Raw genomic sequence first — 19502 nt, 5'->3', positions numbered from 1 at the left:
GACCGCCGCGCCGGTTCCCCACCTTCGCAGCTTCGAGCAAAAGAGAGGCATCGGGCGCATCGCTCGGCGACCTCTCGCAGCGCGGCCGAGAAAAGGCGCTGCATCGCATTTCGCGGCGTCTCCCGCGGCGATGCACCGCAACGGCGCGGACTGATGTGGGCGAGGGTGGGTGGGTGGAGGAGAAAACCGGTACCCCCTCACGTGTCGTGTCTTCTGACCATCGCGAATTCTTCGCTGGACGGTGGAAAACGAGTATACCGCGATGACTAAACGCGCCCCTTCTTCCCGTCTCGAGTCTCACAATTGTTACGACGCACCCTGAGATTTTACGGACGAAAAATACTGAGATAAAACCAAGATAGATCCATATTTCGATATTGAATTGTAATTTGTTAATCGGGGTCAATCATAACAAGTTATAGAAAAACATATATATGCGAAGATAAATATTGAATTATTCAACCAAGATACGATATTTAAAAAGCTCAAAAAAATAAATATCTTTTTTATTATACAAGCAGCAGTCTGATGGAAACGGTAGTTTATGTTGAAATTATATAAACTTTGAATTTGTTTTTATTATTTCTTGTTGGTTCCTCTTAACAGCGCGAGATCCTCTTGGTCGCAAAAACCATGCATTACACTATGCAAAGCAGGCCTCTGGATAATAGGTAACATAATGTGCTGGCCTTTCATGAGCACGTAGTAATGAAAATTCGAGGGGAGAGGGGGAAGGGGGTGCCTCTCTAACTCGTGAACCAAACTGACCAACCCTTTCCACTGAAAGCGCGCTTAAAAGAATACCGTTGGACGGCCGGTACCTAGCGCCCACCAAATATTGTTCCCGCCGCTAATTGCCTTATTAATGCATATGAGAATTTCGCGTTAATGTTCCAAGCTCTCAGTCGATTCAGCATTGCCGATGTTTGACCAAAAACAATAGCTCGTTAAACTAGTGTTATCGTCGTCCGCGACTAGCCGTGAGGATCGATACGTTAAATCGACACCTATGTTACGCCTAAAAGGTATAACCGTTGAATACATAACGAAAATTTCATACAATCGACTCTAATTTCTGATAAATGTTACATGAAATCCTTCAATCGAAATATAATTCCACAGAGAAAAGAAGGAAAATAAGGAAATTAAAGATATATACTAATTTATATTAATTACATTGAAAAATGGCTTGTGCGCACGTTTTACATTTAACTTGTTGTAAAATTTATATTTAACTTTTATTGATAATACGTACAACTAATATTCATATGTTTTTCATTTCAGACGGAAATGTGAGGCCGATGGGAAGGAGGCGAAGGCGGAGCTGACGGCGCAACGCAATATGTTCCCTAGCGCTCAAATTAAAATGAGGTAAATAAGTCTACATCCGAGTTCCAATATAAGTCGTCCCAGAATAGTCCATTTGAGAAAGAGTTATATAACTCAGTAAAATTCTCTCTCCGTAAGCGTCATTTAATTTCATACATCGTAAATCACAACGTCGACGATTTCATAACTCATAGTTCGCCTTCGTTTGATTAGCTTCCTGGTCGTGCTTAGAGTTGCATATAAAATTATATAGAATGTAACGCAAGAACTCACGCAATATGAAATATAACAGAGCCAATTACTTAATTTACAATAGCTATGTATAGCTATGTATAGCTTTTCTATAAAATGTACGTATCAAAGGTAGAAATATATTAAGTCTGCAGTTAACAGTTAATAAATAGAAAAAGTTTTATATGGCTATTCTGAGATTTTTAAATAATGATAGCACAAAAATGGAAATTTTCTTCGATTTTTATTCGATTGCGACGTGATATGCAAAATTTTCTGCGAGAAATTCTGATTAGCAAACTGTAATCTTAGCATGTCTAATATCAAAAGTGTTTTTCTTTGTTTTTTAGATTGCTGTCGCCAAGCAGTTCGCCGGCCACCTCGCCCACGATGTCGAATTCCTCGTCGCCAACACCACCGACGCCGGCGGCCCCGACTTACAACCAGAAGATGACCGGTATTCCTTGCGTAGCAGCCGCTTCGAGGTACACTGCACCGGTTCACATCGACGTCGGTGGCACGATATACACGTCCTCCCTCGAGACTTTAACGAAGTAAGAATACGTTCACTTAAAAAATTCTTAACAATCATTCATAGGTCGAGAATAAAACGACGCATTTCCACGACTTAATAAGTGCCACCATAAAAACTTAATTTCTATCATTAAGAAGCATTAAATGTCAACGATTCAAGACTGAGATTTACAAATGGAATAACTTATGCCGTTGATTCTTATTAGGGCTGTGTGTGCATATTTCGAAGAAAAGCGTGTTACTTTTAGAAATTATATATATGGAAAAGACGATTTTGCTGAAGTATCTAAAAATTTAATTGAGTATAGATCTGAAAATAACTTTGTTAGGCCAGATTATACGTTACTTTAACTTCAAGCAAGATTTAAAATTCTCTCTCTCTCTCTTTCTCTCTAAATCTGAATCAGTGGATAATCACTGATATCAGTGCCAAGTATGCCACTAGTAATCAATTAAATGTGAGATTCTTAACCTATCTTTATTATGTGATCTAACTAACCTTGTTTTGTGCTTAAATTCAATAAATGATATTAGAAGATTGAAATTAACATATAAATATTAATATTTTAGTTAATGCTCAAATATTTTTCTTTTTTTAGTTGAACTTCATTGATTGTCAGTATTAAGTATGTCACTGGGTAATTAGTGACTATTCACAGATTCAGATTTAGAAAGTAAAGTCAAAGTAACGTTGATGCAACCAAATCTTAGATTATCAAAATAAGTAGGATCCTCAAATTGATTGCTAGAATGTCAAAACTTTTTGCTGCATTATACATTATGTTGGAAATTCCTATATAATTGTTTCGATAATGTAACAAAATTATTTAGATCTTATACAGCTAAATTTTTAAACTTCAGCAGAATTATTCTTTCCATGTACATATTCAGGAAAATATTTTCCGTCCTAATAAAGAGAAGACAATGATGAATCGAGTGAATTATATATCAGGAACGGATATCTTTCGAGTCTTCCGCGAAAGCATAGAGTGTGACTTTTAAACAGCATGAAGAAATTCTAGCGATTGAGAGAGTAGAAAGGGAGCGTGATGTCCGGATCGCGGAAACGTGACCATCGACAACGCTCCAGGATGTTCGTACTGGGCAATATCTCTGAGAACATATCGTCCGCAATCAGGCACACCGTTACCGTGCCCGTCAGTGTCCAAAGGCTATTTGCGGTATGCCCGTGCACTTTATGCATAAAAGAGACGTAACGTAAAAGCACAACTGCGCTTTGCTTATAGAGAGGGTTTTAATCTCCTCGAAGTATCACCCCGCAGATATCCTCTTTACCCTGGCAAGAAAAATCTAAGAGTATTATGCTCCGCATAATTCCAACTGGTATAAAATAAATCTCTGACACTAAGAGTAAAATCTAATGATACTAATGTACAATTAAATTAAAATCATATATGGACATAATTAGATTTTAATGATCAGTGCGAGTATTATGTATTACTCGCAACATTAAATTTTTTGCTATCTATTCTTCTCTTTCCTTTAATCGTTTCTTCTCCATCTTTTCAAGAAGAATAAATTATTAATCGTTAAATTATTTAAATTTAATAATGTCATACATTTCACTTGTGCATAATAGATTAGATTTTAAATTGATATAAATGGCAACGATTTAATGGCTACTAGACATAATATCTAAATTGTTAAATGTCACCGCAACCTCATGATCTTCGTTTCAAGTAATGCTTGTTACGTGAGCTTAATACATTATTCGACTTCGACGCGAGTGAATATCCAGTGCGCTTAGCGGCGAAGAAAATCGTTCCTTTCACAAGGAGATCACGAGTGCACGACGTCAGACTACAGTATACGTAGGTATAGCATCAGTAAACCGCGATAGATGCGTTCGTGAGAAAGCTGATCATAATTGACAGGTAGTCTTATCGTTCGTCTCGTTAACTGAATAGGCAATGAGTTCTGACTTGCTGCGAAGATGTTTCTATCGAGACTATCCATAATGAATGAGCGAGAAAATCTTGATGGATGTACTCGTACTCCCTCGTACTGATATTGTCAAACTTCTTATCAAACAATTCAAGTAAAAAAACAAATGCAAAGTAAAGAAAATTACAAAAAAATTTTAATTTATCTTAAAAATATATGTAAAGAGTATATTAAAGTCAAAATAAAATTAATAAGATTTATTTAATCGATAATTTGTGTAATATATTATTTTGTAAGAGAGAGATAAGATATACGCCAAAAATAATAATTGTTAAAGCACGGAATTGATTATATGATGACAAAATTAATATAATACATTTTTCATTACTACAGAAATTATTAAAATGCTACTTTTGTTTTAAAATATTTCTTTATTACTTTTAATATACATATTATTAATGTAATTTAAGAGATATTATTATATGATTTTTTTCTTGTTCAAAAATTTGTTTCTTTTTAACAGATAAACTTGTAAATTTAAGAATTTCGTACTGTTTTTTTTAAATGTCGAAATAAGAGTTAGCAAATAATTTTATATTCTCCGAAAAGTAATGAAAAAGAATTTTAAAACAAACAATAGCATTATAATAATTTCTGAGTGAAAAAAGATAGTTATATTAATTTCGTCATGTAATCAATTTAATGCTCATTTAACAATGACGAATCATTTTTTGATGTAATAGCTATCCTGTAACGAAATAGTTCGAAAATCGTTAGATCGGCAGGCAACTAAACTGAGCTAAAACTAACAATAGTATGCGATAGACAAATTTACACGCGATGCATGGATTATCGTTAGTCGAGTTAGTGGAGCGCAGGTCCGTTTTCTATGAACCGTTACGACGCGCATCGTGAACACATCCGTGATTTAATCTGTGAAAATGTCGACAGGATAAGTGTCGCCGACGTATCGAGTAACCAACAAGAGTGCAAAATGAATATCACGTAAAATCGACAACTTGCCCGCCCCGCTCCACCATCTCCGTCGTCACACTTCGTTGCACTTTCCTCCCTCATTACACGACGTGACCTTATTGCTTTGTCGAAAGTATCAACCGATACTAGCTCGGCTGCGTCGTGCGTCACAAATGAGAATATCGCGCAAACATACATCAACACGATAACAACGGTATCATTCGACAACGTGTTTCTAGTAAAAAAATTAAATTTAAACATGTTCTAATTTTTTTCTATTCATGCTAATTCTATTTACAATCAGTTTTTCGAATCGCAAGTCCACTTTAGATGATTTATAATTCGTGACTAATTTCAGATAGAAATTCAGAACAGAATTCTATCTATAATATTGCGTGTCGTATAACAGAGAAAATATTTAAAGAAGTAAAATACATATATATAGAAAATATATATCATTGATATATATATATATATATATATATATCTACATATATTTTCTATATTATATATGTATTTTATTTCTTCAAGTGTTTTCGATGTTACATAACACGCAATATTATAAATAGAATTCTGTCCCAAATTTGGTCATAAATTATACAATATCTAAAATGGACTTTACGGTTTACGCTGGTGACTACCATCATTCTTTCCGTTCAAATGAATCATAAATTTAATTAACGAAATGACACATGAGTTTCCGCTTATTCGTTTACATCGATAATGAAATATCATCAGCATCACAAAAATCATGCACAGACTACTATCTGACAAAGCAGATTTGCAACCTCTATATTATACAATTCTGTTTTGCGTTTGACAATCATCGCGTCACATTGCTTACCCATTAGCATGTATTTAATTATCCTCATAACGGAATAAGCGCATCGATCGGAGCTTTCCCTCGCATTAAAACGATATTAAAATTATTTCACAAGAGAGACCATATATTTCCATGATATATTACTCAGTAACTGATTTACAGCAGCTACATCATCGCTGTCATTTAATATTGACGCAGTTTACACTTAGGATTCCTAGCACTATAGCTGATGCTTATACGCCGGCTGGCTAACGATGTGCTCTAGAATCATGCGACAAGAAGATAACAATAATAAATACGATGCGAAATGATTGCCGGAAGACATGTCCTCGAACTAAAATAATAATCCACCAGTCATTCTAAGAAAACTTGAAATGGTTGAACAATTATAAGAGATGTCTAACGTTAACGTATATAATGAACAAAATTCAACAAAAGTTTCGAAAAACAAGCATACAATGAACAAAAGTTAGTAGAATATCTTGGAAAGCATGCATTTTTTAGAAAAATATTTCGGACAAAAGTTGTTGGGTTTAAAAAGGTCTATTTACTGATCTTGTCAGTTTAATCTTAAGTGGCGTCACCAAAGTCAGGTCAAATCGATTTTTTTTTAAACTGAAACTCCTATTTTTTTATTCCATATTTTTATCTCGAGAGTTCTTTAAAATACTATAACAAAATATTATTTCAAGCACTTTTCGAGATTAAAGATTACAGTACTACCGGCATCATATTAGCATTAATTATCTAAGATGTAATTATCCAATTGATGGTTAAAACCTTCTAAACGTCGTTTAGAATCATGATCTTGACATCATATATCATGAACAAGGCCTTTGAGGTTGTACTCTTATTCTCATTTTTATATTAAAAATAAAACAACCTCCAAAGGCCTTAATCTTGATATATGATGTCAATATCATGATCCTGAATGACAGATTCAATTTGAATCGTTAAATTTTGAACGCCTAGATGTCACTGATGCCTTCCCATTTAAAAAATTAGTCCTACATATGTACATAACATATGTATATATTAAATATCACTCATTTGTTACAAAGACAGACTCAAAAACAAAATTTTCTAGAAAATAAATTTGAATATTTTGAATCATCATATTAAGATTTTGTAATTTTTATGTAATAATAGAGAAATACAAGTATATATTTTTAAAGTATGTTTTTTTCTTTATGTTTCCATTTCTTTTTTGCGAGCAACTAAAAATGATAACTCTTTATTATTTAGTTATATTATTGTTGTAGCAAATAAATCATCTAAAGGATCAATTTCAAATGGAAAGGCATCAATAACGCTTTCCGTATAATAAGATTATATTTGATGTTCTTAGATAATGATAAGAATTTATTTTCCTTTTACTTTTATTGTAAGCGAAGCGACTAACATTTCCTCAAATTGATTTCGACCTTCTCTCTTCGATCAAGAGAAAAAAAATTCCGATTAATTAAGGGATGTAGAATATTGGTTAAGTATATAATACACATATATTCTAAAACACGGTATAAATGATTAAATATTCGTGATTCATTTGCATTAATAAACGCAATGGATAGAACAGTTTCTATTAGACTGCCCATATTTAGGTGCCTCGTTTATACGACGTTATAGATGAAGTAAACAGGTCAATATAATGCACACGAATAATAAATTCATGCTGCTGATTAATTTAGTTCAATCGTCGGTGTATAATCGGCAATTTCAAAATAACGCCAAACGTTTATTATCCCGTAACAACCCACCAACCTAGCACGATGTTAATTAGTAAATGTCTATTTATGCGATAACCGCAGGTTTGTATACCGAAAACGCGATATTCATTAACTTGTTTTTACTTAATATATAAAAATATGTATGATTTCATTTTTCGAAACAGAAAATGCAATTCTTGCACTGTATATTACGCGTTCAAAAATTTATTAATGCTTTATTTTGGTTCTATGCTGTGATTATATTATTTATGTTTTCTTACATTATTACTTTTCCAAACAGATAATTCAAGTTTAAAAAACATTTAGCCGAAACGGTTTTATGCTGTATAAATGGACGTTATTAAATATACGTTTATTAAACCGTCGAAGTGTCTCATAAAAGCGTTATTTTAAACTAGTATAAAACATTTAAACGTTACAAATGTCTTATAAATGTTTTAATAACGTTTATTGAATAATTTAAAAACGTATCAAATTTTAAACATTTATTTTTCAGTTTATACGTTTATTACACAATTTCTAACGTTTATTAAACGTATTTTTAACGTAATTGTGTTGCTTGAATTTGTCGCTTAATCAATCTGTCAGTTTAAATCAAATCTTAGTAAATTACGTTTTAGAGCAATTATTATTCTGCAATTGAAATAATATTTTAACAAAACACATCCGCCAATAATTATTTATTTAAAGAACAATTTAATATTAAGTAATTAATCGATAAAATATTATTCTCAACGTTGTAATCTTTTTAAGTTCTCCTTTGAAAATTTTATAACAAAAATGTATTATTTAAATTTAAGTATAGATAATATCATGATTTCTGAATGAATCACTTTACTAATTGAATTTCAATTATGAAATCCACAATTACTTTTTTAATCATCATGTACAATCCTTAGTTCATAATGTAACCATATTGGACTCCTAAGGCGGATTCCACGTGCCTTGCGAAAGATTAATCGTTACGTATCGCATTTTCTACCAAGCGTTTACAGGAATGACGTAATAGTCGATCATTAGTCCACGCTTCCGGTATCACATAATCCCTAAAACATCGTCGATCATCCTGCCGGTTGAGAAGGCTGTACAAGGCCTCGAGGGTATCCCATGGTGAAGTACCAAGTCGTCATTTCCTCGCCCTCTAGTCGGACACGTGCAATTTAGTGGGATATAACGGAATGTCTCGGCGGACACCGCCCGTCTCGTTCTCGAACTCACACGTATCTCTGCATATGCGTCAGCCACACATGAGCGCATTCGCTTATCTTTATTTTCGTTCATAAAGTACGATTTATCGCACAAGATTTCAAACTGGTGAAAACACTTCTATATACAACAATCTTTTTAGTCATTAAAAAAGCTCAGATAATTAAGCGAAAACAAGGATAAATATTTTATTTGTATAAATCGAAATTCTTAATTGTTAGTTAAAAATCTTCATATATCACATTAAAATTTTGTTAAAATAAAATTTATTTTATTAAATATTTATCAAAAATATCTTCTTATTTTTCTATAACTTTAAGAGAGACTGGGGTCAAAAGTGGGTAAACATGGGTAAGTAACACTTATATAAAAAAACGTTATAAACAAAATATGCAAGTATATGCAATAAGGAAGACAGAAGTTTGTAATAAATATATTATAAACTTCTATTTCTTTCTTACGCATTTGTATTTTTGACCCCAGTCTCCCTTACGTAATTAATTTACCGTGGTTTAATAAGTCTCCAAAATTAAATCTCGCGACGAATCTTTGAGGGAAAGTCAATTCGAAATTTGTCGAGGAATAACTAGTAAAATGCACACAACTCCGAACATATTCTATACACATCGAAAGCAGAGCGGAATCTGAGTGATGTGAGCCGATCGTTTAGCGTTTTCCCATAGCGAACGGATCTGACCCGGGATCGGACCTCGGTTGGTCGGTGGGCCCAAGAAATCGCCGCGGGTAATCACGGTGCTCGTCCTCCGCCCCCGGTACCATTTCCTCCCCCGCCCTATCACCCCTCTTCAGTCGTTCAGACCTCCACAAACAACAATGGCCCTTGGCCTACGAGCACACATATCTTGTTCTCGCTTCTCTTGACGATATCACTTTCGCACTTTCTCTCTTGTTTTCTGATTCTTAATACAAGTTATTCCATCCGTTTCCATTTTTATAAACATACTTGTTACATCTTTGTTGAGAAAATCAAACACAAAGTTAAAGGATTTTGAAAATTGAAAGTAAATTAATTCTATGTTCTAGAGAGAAGTTTATATAAATTGATATTTTTGATTGTGTCTCGATTTCTTAAGAATATATCCTATAACGTTTATTATTGCATTTAAAATGTTTCAATCTATTATTAATACAAAAAAATATTCGGAAATTGTCTCGCATAATAGATGAAAGAAAAAAAGAGATAATAATAATATTCATTTAAATAGTAGAGAGTATACCATTTTCACGTCTTCACTGGCCGAAATTACAGTGTGAATTTTAATTTACCCGCGGCAATTGCAGCGAAGAAAGAGAAGGGATTTGTTCACCGAGGAAGAGTGAAGTTTCCCTTACAATAACTCGCTTCGATATTCTATAGAAAATTAACTATACCGTATAAAATTTCGCGCACGCTTTGAGGTAAAATCCAGCGATTTTCATTTCCCCATTCTAACAGCGATTCTCTCTCTATCCTCTTACACCAAAGTATCAGTGGGAAGTCGATAGAAAGCGAGATCATGAGGGAGAAAGAGAAAGAAAAAGGGCGAAGGATGAAAAGAGGGAATAAGATAGCGATAGAAATAGAGATAGAGAGAGAGAGAGGGGGAGAGAGAGAGAGAGAGAGAGAGAGAGAGAGAGAGAGAGTCTCCATATATGTATACCTTTGTATCTACCCCGCGGTCTTCTCTCTTCCTCGCTGAAGTCAGATCGCCCACAGGCTCCATGAGGCCGTCGTTATTATATGTTATCGCCATGGAAGGTATGGGAACCGGCCTGAGGGGGTACCAGGTACCTACCTCGGTATTTCCCCCTCGTTGTGCCATAACGCACAACGACGAGATACACAGAGAGGAGAGCCGATTCTTTCTCTCTCGTCGCATCGTGGTCCTTAGAGTCAACCTTCTTCCAACCGTCCTTTTCCCTATTACGTCCCCCCTCCTCCCCCCCCTCCGTTTCTCTTCTTCCATCTCGTCCTTTTCCCAGATCATTCGTCTATTATATGCTAAATTACGACGACCTTCGGCGGTGCATGCAGAACACAGCATCGCTCACGGCACGTATGAGAACGCATGCGAACAAACGCCGTGAAGCTGATTGACACGGATTCCATAAGTGTGATTCGTTTACGAGGTCGTGACATTATTAACCTTCGTTACAGACAACAGGATATCGGACAATCCACGATTTTTCAAATTTTTCGAACTTTTACGGTATAACCATCTTTTACATGCATATCGAGAATTTTAATTTTATATAAAAATTATGTCAAGTATTATCGAAGAAATAAGAAGCTTATCATTTTTCATCATTAGTGTTAGAATAATGAGCGCTAAAAAAAAACCAGGCGAAATTAATAAAGTGAAATACTATAAGAAAAATAATTATTTCTCATTATTAAATTGATATAAGAACTAAATTAGATGTCCATTTAAGAAAATTACATATAAGGGGGAGGGGGATCAGAAATAGTACACGTTTTTCCTCGGAAATATACAATGATTTTCTATATCGTTGCTAATAATTAAATTCTTAAGACACTTAATTAAATTTATCTCGCTATAAAAAAAGAATAAGAATTATAATTTTTCCTTGTCAGGGCCCATCTTTTCTATAATTTCATAGCTTTAATTTATAGCGAGATTAAATGCGTAACGAAACGTTACATTATTCTTATTATCTTCGAGATGTAATTGCGAAGCACGGAAGGGATATCGTAACGGCAACGGTAGAGCGCAAAGATGTAGTAAGAAGATTAGCTGCAGCCTACTTTGAACGATGCAGCATTCGCGAACATGTTGTGAAACGCGTTCGAAAATGTCACGGGCACTTTCTAAAGAAGCCGGAAAAAGTGATACATACGGTGCATGGACTTGCTACTTCGAGAACCATACACACACGTGCATCTGCATATCTGTTAAAGTAGATTTCATGCGCGTATCTTATGCTGTCTTTACGATCCTACCGCTCTGTCCTCGTTCACGCGTAACAAATTCCCGCTTCAATTCTTCTCTATCTATATTTCTTTTCTATTTCGTTGTTTTCTTTCAATAATGAACGACTTTTTTAATTAAACTGAATTAAATTGAAACCTTCCGATAAATGATCGGCTAATGGATTTTATTAATGGTTGAATTTTTTTCTGATTGGAAATGTCATTTTTGTTCTACATTTGCGTTTTTATCCATGAAGATATTCAATTCCTATTTTTCGAATATTTCACATATTCAGATTTTTTTTAATATTTACTTTAAAAAATCTGAATATCTATTTTTAAAAATCTGAATATATTTTTGATTCAAGAAGGCGTTTAATCAATTTCTTTAAGATAATGTTATCATGATTCACTTCTCGAGCTCTCATAATAACTATAACTTACTGCTCAAACTTAATTCAGTCAGTGCGTCGAGTCGGAATTTATTAAATGAACAGCTGCTTGTACACAACCATCAATCGCGAAAACAGCACGCAGCTACCTGAAGCGATTTTGGCAGGTGACCAAAGTGTCAGCACCTGCCCAACACTTAGTTAGCTGTTAGTTGATAGAAAGTGTAATTTTCATGACATTAAATATGCAATCCGTGTACATCGAACTCTCATAACTTCAGATATCAGATCAATTTTTATAAATAATGTCAATTATATATGATTACGTATGCATCAGTCACGTAACAATTTCGAAGTTGAAGTCTCATGAATCAAACACGATAATACTTTCTCGAAATTTTCTCATACTTTCAATCACTGATTAATGCTTATGAGTTATAAAAGTTATAACTTTCACACATGACAATCTTATTTTTAAAAAAAAATCTTGTGATTTTTTCCAGATACCCGGAATCCAGGCTAGCAAAATTGTTTAACGGCAGCATCCCTATCGTTTTGGACTCGCTAAAACAACACTACTTCATCGATAGAGACGGCGGCATGTTCCGGCACATATTGAATTTTATGCGAAATTCCCGGCTGCTGATACCCGACAACTTTGCCGACCTAGATTTACTGCTGGAAGAAGCACGATACTTCGATATTGCGCGTAAATTTCGTTAATTTCATTTCTTGTGTTTTTTTTTACTTCAACACCCGTAATTGAATTGTTTACGTGCAAGAAAGATACGGAAACCACGATTTCAATCGCATAATAAAACAAAGATGATGAATTTGCCTTTCGTTCTTAATATAAATCGCGATATATCATTTCTCTTCTATAATAATCTCTTAATCGACTTCCGAACCGTCTATGCAATGCTCAACTATAATGGAATAGTAATAACAAACTCTAAAGTAGTCGTTTACTCGATTGCTGGAATAATATAGAATTGTGAATACTTAAAAAATGAGGTAATGAAATATACTCCCTCGGGACACTAATCAGTATGTACATTTTGAGAAAAATCGCATTTTACGTGCAAAATTTCCTCAAACACTCAATAATTTATTAAACCCATTTATTATATAACCAAAGGAGACTATAATATTGTCAATAGAGACGAAATCTCCTGAGCTCCCATGATCTAATTATCAATATCGCAAACTACCATTATTTGCGAAATCATCTTTTTTTATTAATATTAATTTAACCTACACCTCTTATCTTTTAATTTTAACCTAAATTATAGTTTATCCCATAATTTCTCCCCCCCCCCCTAAATAATAATCCTATTTAAAAAAAACAAGATCATTTTGTCGCGTTAAAATATTCTCCCCGAATGTAACGCGCATCTTTTTTTTATTTCAGCTATGTGCAGGCAATTGGAGCAGATGAAGAAGGAGCGTATAAAGAACGGTTCGACAATGACCACAACTTCGCCAAGTCCCCCGCCTTCTGGTCAGCTCGGTAGTCGTGGCACTGCCTGCACTACCGCGCCTTGCAATCGTGATTCTGAAAAAATGCGCGGCAATGATGGGAACTGCAGCTACGAGTGCGTAGCGTTACACGTAAGCCCGGATCTGGGCGAGCGAGTAATGCTGTCAGGAGGACGGGCGCTGCTGGACGAGGTATTTCCGGAAACGACACAAGCAGTGATTGATGCGCGATCCGGCGTTGCTTGGCACCAACAGGATGCCCGTCATGTCATCCGGTTTCCACTAAACGGCTACTGCAAATTGAACTCCGTTCAGGCGATCACCAGACTGCTGAATGCCGGTTTCCGGGTAGTGGCAAGCAACGGCGGCGGCGTAGAAGGCCAACAATTCTCGGAGTACCTGTTCGTCAGGCAAGCCGTCAACACTTGACGGAGCATGGCGCATCAGCGCAAAACGATCTCCAAGTCGATCCGCTGCCTGCAGCGTGACTACGACTTAGAGTGAGTGCAACTGTCCAGGAGAACACCTCAAGACTGCATCGCGGATATTTTGATTATTCTAACAAAACAGAGCGGAGCATCTCGGTACAAGGATAGAAGCCTGCCAATCGCAACTGCTGTTTGATGCCGAAATATTTATAGTAATATGAAGATCTCGTAACGTGCATTAAAGTCACTCAACACTGTATCTCGAATCATGAAAAAGTGAATAAGTGAATAAAAGAGTGCAAATGAGTTTTGCAATTTACATCAATTTACATTCGTTTTACAAACTAACTTTGTCAAATAGCAACGTCTCGTTTTGTATACACACGTAAGTTAAAAGAATTATTTGCATGTATTATAGTCTGAATCTGAAATAGTTGACGTTGAAGGCGCTTAATCGATTATTTTAATAATAAAATAATCATAAAAACTATTGATATGCAAATTTAAAACTCGTTACATTCTGACGGTATACTAGTAAATTTAATAATCAGCATAAAATTTCAAAAATGTATTAAAGAATAGATTTTTTAGTAAGAAATTTGAGGACAATTAAAGTCAATGTATTTTAGAATATCAAAAATATTTAATGTATTCGCAAAAAATATGTATATTATATGTATATATAATATATATATATATATATTTTATAATATATATAATATAGTAATTATACGTATATAATTACTATAAATGTATATTTTATGTAATTATTACATATATAACAATTATATATGCATGATAATATATATATATATATATATATTCTACTGGAATGAGTTTTTATAAATTTATAAAAAGTTTCTAATCATAACAAGCCGTTTTTAAAAAAATCATTTAAGTATTACATTGGCATTTATCTGCAGTTGCGACCTTTCACGCTTAGATGTGATTTAAACGGATCGTTGTTGATCGTGAGAAGATATCAAATAAATTATTGCGAATATTTTTAAAGTAAGTATAATTAAGTATATAGATAGTTAAGTATATATAGATTATTTGACTCGAAATATTTTATGATAACAACGATCACATTGAGTCACATCTAAAAAATATAGGCAAGTCAACAGTGTATAGCGAGCCTAAATAATGGCAACGATGTACCATGTGATCCACAAGAAAGCCTAAGCCACCAATATTAACCGTATACACATAATTCCATGTCCGTTTTCATTCATTGTAAAAAATGCACGTGTCACAGAAACTAGAGATGTAGCCATTACGCAGCTTGAAAAAGTGAATCAACAATATGTCGTACTGTCTTCTGCACGCTTTTAACGCTATTAGGAATGGTACGCGCAATTGTAAACATCGTTGTCCATTCCTCGTGTTACGATTTGCGTTTGAGAATATCAGATGCGTTGATTTTTAACATTGTTATTATTTAATAAAGTGTACCTATATGTATTTAAACGCCGTACTAATTACTGTAAATATTGCGAATAAACGTGTATATACATACACATATAGAACTAAATACACTTATACATATATAAATGTAGCATAAACATGAATATACATATGGTATTCTGCCTAAAATCATGTGTGAGAAAGAATCAAAAAACAACGAAATAATCGATATACATTGATTATACTGAAAGTAAGTTAAATTAAAATCTTCATAGAGATAATCAAGTTATATCTTTCACCATGAAGATGAAAGGAAAACAGCAGGAAAAAATATTACCTAAATCTTTTTGAGATAAACACTGACGAAATTATACGTGCTCTTTTAATTATTAAGAATTAAAGAGCGAACTCTCTCTATAATTGCTAAGAAATCTTATAAATATCATAACTGATTTAATAAAATATTTATTTTACGTTTCAGGAAGATGTAGCAATCTTATTGTTTCATACACATGTTCTTTAATGTCCAAGATGAAACTCCAATGAAATATGTCATTCTGATTTTTTACAACAGTTACTGATTTTTATAAATAGTTTAATTATCACTGCCTATTTTCCGAGAGACTGAACAATACAGGACAATCGATATTTTTTTTTCTCTAGAATACAGACAATAAATTTTCTATTTGAGAACCGCGTATAGATACAGAGACTGCAAAATTATTGTCATTCGCAATCAATTCTCGATTGCTATGGATGTTGCGTCACGCCCGAAGCAAAAGAGTTTTACTCATACAATAAAATTAACAGTTGAACAAAATAGCTAGCATAACATGGAGATCAGAAAAATTTGTCACAAGACAACGGGATGTCTTGTAACAATGGGATTTTTTAATTCTCGATTATTAATTATCTCCATTTATTCTCTAAAATCTTTGAAGTGAAATCTAATTCTAAAAAGTAACAAAGAGCGACAGTTGAGACAGTGTTGAAAAAGAATGACTCAATTGTCAATTTTTTAAAGTGAGATTTTACTCTTTAGATTCCATTCCATTGGTATTAGAGGATAGACCGAGTAAGAAATTTTTAATGGTTTAATAGAGAAGATAAAATTTTGAAATGCTAACATAGAAACGCAAAATGTTTGCTTAATATTGAATTTTTGAATTAAATTATTTATATTGTTTTTATTTTGATGTACCAATTTAAATTGTTTCTATTTTGATGTGTCAATACTATCGTTCTGCACATATATTGCTACGTAATTGCAGATTAATAATGCCATATAATTGAAATGAAAACAATTCAAATTCTAAAAAAATATTGTTTATATCGAACGTTCGTTTAATTCAGTCATATTCAATTTTTTAAATACATTCTCTATATTTTTTTCTTTTTACAATCAAATAATAAGTTAATAATAAAAAAATTGAAAATAATGACGTGCTTCTCTTTCTAGGAGCTTCTTTTCTTTATTTAGCCACACAATAAAAATAAAAACAATATTATATTTTATTCTCTACCAAAAACTAATTATTGCAATAAATCAACATAAAAATTTACTGCTTCAAGTAACCAATAAAATACAAGTTTAATTTATATCCCTAAGAAACTACTAAGAGCTACTTTAAATGTTCTGTAAGTATTATTTTGTAAGTAAATTTTACAATTTGTAATTTATATGTATAATTTTATACGTATCGTGATTAAAAACATACGAGAATTCAAAGTATATAAAATATATATGTATATTAAGATATTAAATAATCTGGCTAAATGATTGCCAGAAAAAGACTTAATTCTTTGCAGTTGTTTCATGATATTCATGTCTTATACATACATTTGATATATTAACTTCTTTGATATATAACTCCATTATCTCAGAATAAAATAAGAAAATAAAATAATAACTTAATTCACCAGCACAAGACGCATAGCAGCGAAACTGTAATTATACACTAACCTATAATATACAAATTAAAACAGTGTCTCAATAACATCTTAAAAAATAATTATCACACACACTAATATCTTTATCATCTTTCACAAACGGATATTTAATTTTAAAAGAATATTACTGTGTGGAAAATAATTGAAGTCACTAGTAATTATTAATTACAATATATTGTATATTTTAATCAAGTTATCTATAATATATAATTGGATTTATGCTTCGGATCTTAGTCCTAAAATTCTAAAATTCAGCCAATTATGCTGCCAGTCCTAACCGAAATCTATATTCCATTGGCTGAATTTTAACATCTTAGGGTTAAAACCAAAGCATAAACCAGCATAAGGCAATGGCTGGTATTCATAGTCAGTTCTTATTTCAAGACCATCTTAAATGTCTTAAAACGCTAATGCAACCCTTTGATTGGTTCATGACATCTCAAGACTGAGAACTTAAGATGATCTTGAATATATGATCTGACTATGAATACCGATCAATAATCCGTGAAAGATTCATTGGACAAATAACACTACAGTCGCACGGAGTTCATTTGACAAAACTGTCGCTCATTCACACTACCAATGCGATATACTGATAACAAATTCTTTCGTTATTAATAGCAAAGTATTATGAAAAGGCGCGTTCAAAAATCTTTAAAATGATAATCTCTACCGCTGAGTAATAAAGTCAAATTCCAAAAAACATTGATTGAACGTTTATTCAATTCAATCTTGTTCAATTCTCTTACACATTATCTATCTCCCTCTTTCTGTCTTCAATTTCTTTTCTCCTTGCCCCCCCCCCCTTCCCCCTTTCCCCCCCAAAGTCACATAATTTAATTTAAAAAATTGAAAACAATCAGACATTTCCTTTTATAGGAGCATCTCTTTATTTATTTGGAATATTTCTAAATAAACAAATAAATAATAATTACACTAACCGTACAATTGTTCCACTGGTACTCCTCTGGTCTCTTCTCTCACAGCATCTCCACTATTCCTTCAACGCCTTGCTATTCCTTTATGGCACTTGCACGAAATTCTCGAGGATAATGATTAACAATATTCACTTGCAAAAACATGATAGACACAATCTCGCACTGATTGGCAAAATATAGAGATTTGTTCGCGTTGTATTCTCCAACATGTTCCAATGTATTCCTGCTATAGCTCCTACTCACTTCAACAAGCGCGTTAGCGCAATAAATGCTATGATAGGAGCATTTTAGAGCATGTTAGAGCTCAATATAGAGATACTCAATGTAAAGGAACATGCTTTAATATGCTCCTATCATAGCTCCTACTCCAATGTACTCATTAGAGTGAGTAGAAAGTGAGAACTATGGCAGGAGCATGTTGGAGCTTGTTGGAGTATGCAAACAAATCTTACACTCGTACAATACTCCGCACAGCACTTCCGACGACACTCTCACACGCAACGTGCACTTCACGAGACCGCGGTGGAAGAATATTACTAACAAGATACGATCGCATAGAGATACGATCCACTCGACATCGATTACGATCCGCGATGTCGCACGAATAGACGCAACGGATTTAATATGGCGGAGGCGGGAAATTGTAGATCTCGCGGCCAACTTCACGCGTCAAGGACGACATCGTCACCAATATCACGATGCTCACTTGTTCCCTGCAGCACTTTACACACTTTTCGCACTTTTCATCACAATACATCACTTATGTTTTATAACGATATTTATGATATACACATTCTGATGATTAAGTAACACGAGTAGCATAAATAAATATATGAATAAAAAAGCACTAAATCCACAAGATACGATATCTGAAGACATCGCGTCTCCATCGATCAACGCACTCGCGCAACGATTCTCGACCAAACAATCTCGCGAAATATGCGTTATTTTAACGAATTCTCGATAGATCTTGGATCTCTCTACCACTTTTTACATTGCGCGATTATTCCTATTCACGATTTTTACGATATTTGTTACATTTACGACTATACTCACTACTTCACGACGCGTCGCGATGCCACGGCTTACGATCCGTTAACGACAACGGAAAATTTACGAAATTGACGGCAACTTCACCCCAATACGCACGCCACAACGCGAGTCAAATTAACAGTTAAAAAGGATGCAACTAATTATCCGAAAGTATGTAATCCAAGCGCAAGACATTTCGAAAATATAAATAAAA

The 19502-nt window shown here is 33.7% G+C and overlaps 1 protein-coding gene across 1 annotated transcript in view; it reads left to right on the top strand.

Moving 5' to 3' along the window:
* Nucleotides 1-19502, top strand: part of twz (BTB/POZ domain-containing protein twz) — a 31918-nt gene extending 12416 nt beyond the window's left edge. The window contains exons 2-5 of the mRNA XM_087413742.1: nt 1285-1371; nt 1911-2114; nt 12558-12763; nt 13466-19502. Of these exons, the coding sequence (XP_087269868.1) occupies nt 1343-1371; nt 1911-2114; nt 12558-12763; nt 13466-13962 (936 nt within the window). The 5' untranslated portion in view covers nt 1285-1342 and the 3' untranslated portion in view covers nt 13963-19502. The remainder of the gene's footprint in view (nt 1-1284; nt 1372-1910; nt 2115-12557; nt 12764-13465) is intronic.

The sequence above is a fragment of the Acromyrmex echinatior genome, chromosome 15, assembly GCF_024713525.1.
Source record: "Acromyrmex echinatior isolate Ae372 chromosome 15, ASM2471352v2, whole genome shotgun sequence".
Taxonomy (NCBI): domain Eukaryota; kingdom Metazoa; phylum Arthropoda; class Insecta; order Hymenoptera; family Formicidae; genus Acromyrmex; species Acromyrmex echinatior.
Note: the sequence above shows the minus strand (reverse complement) of the source record. Positions and strands in the feature narration are given on the sequence as shown.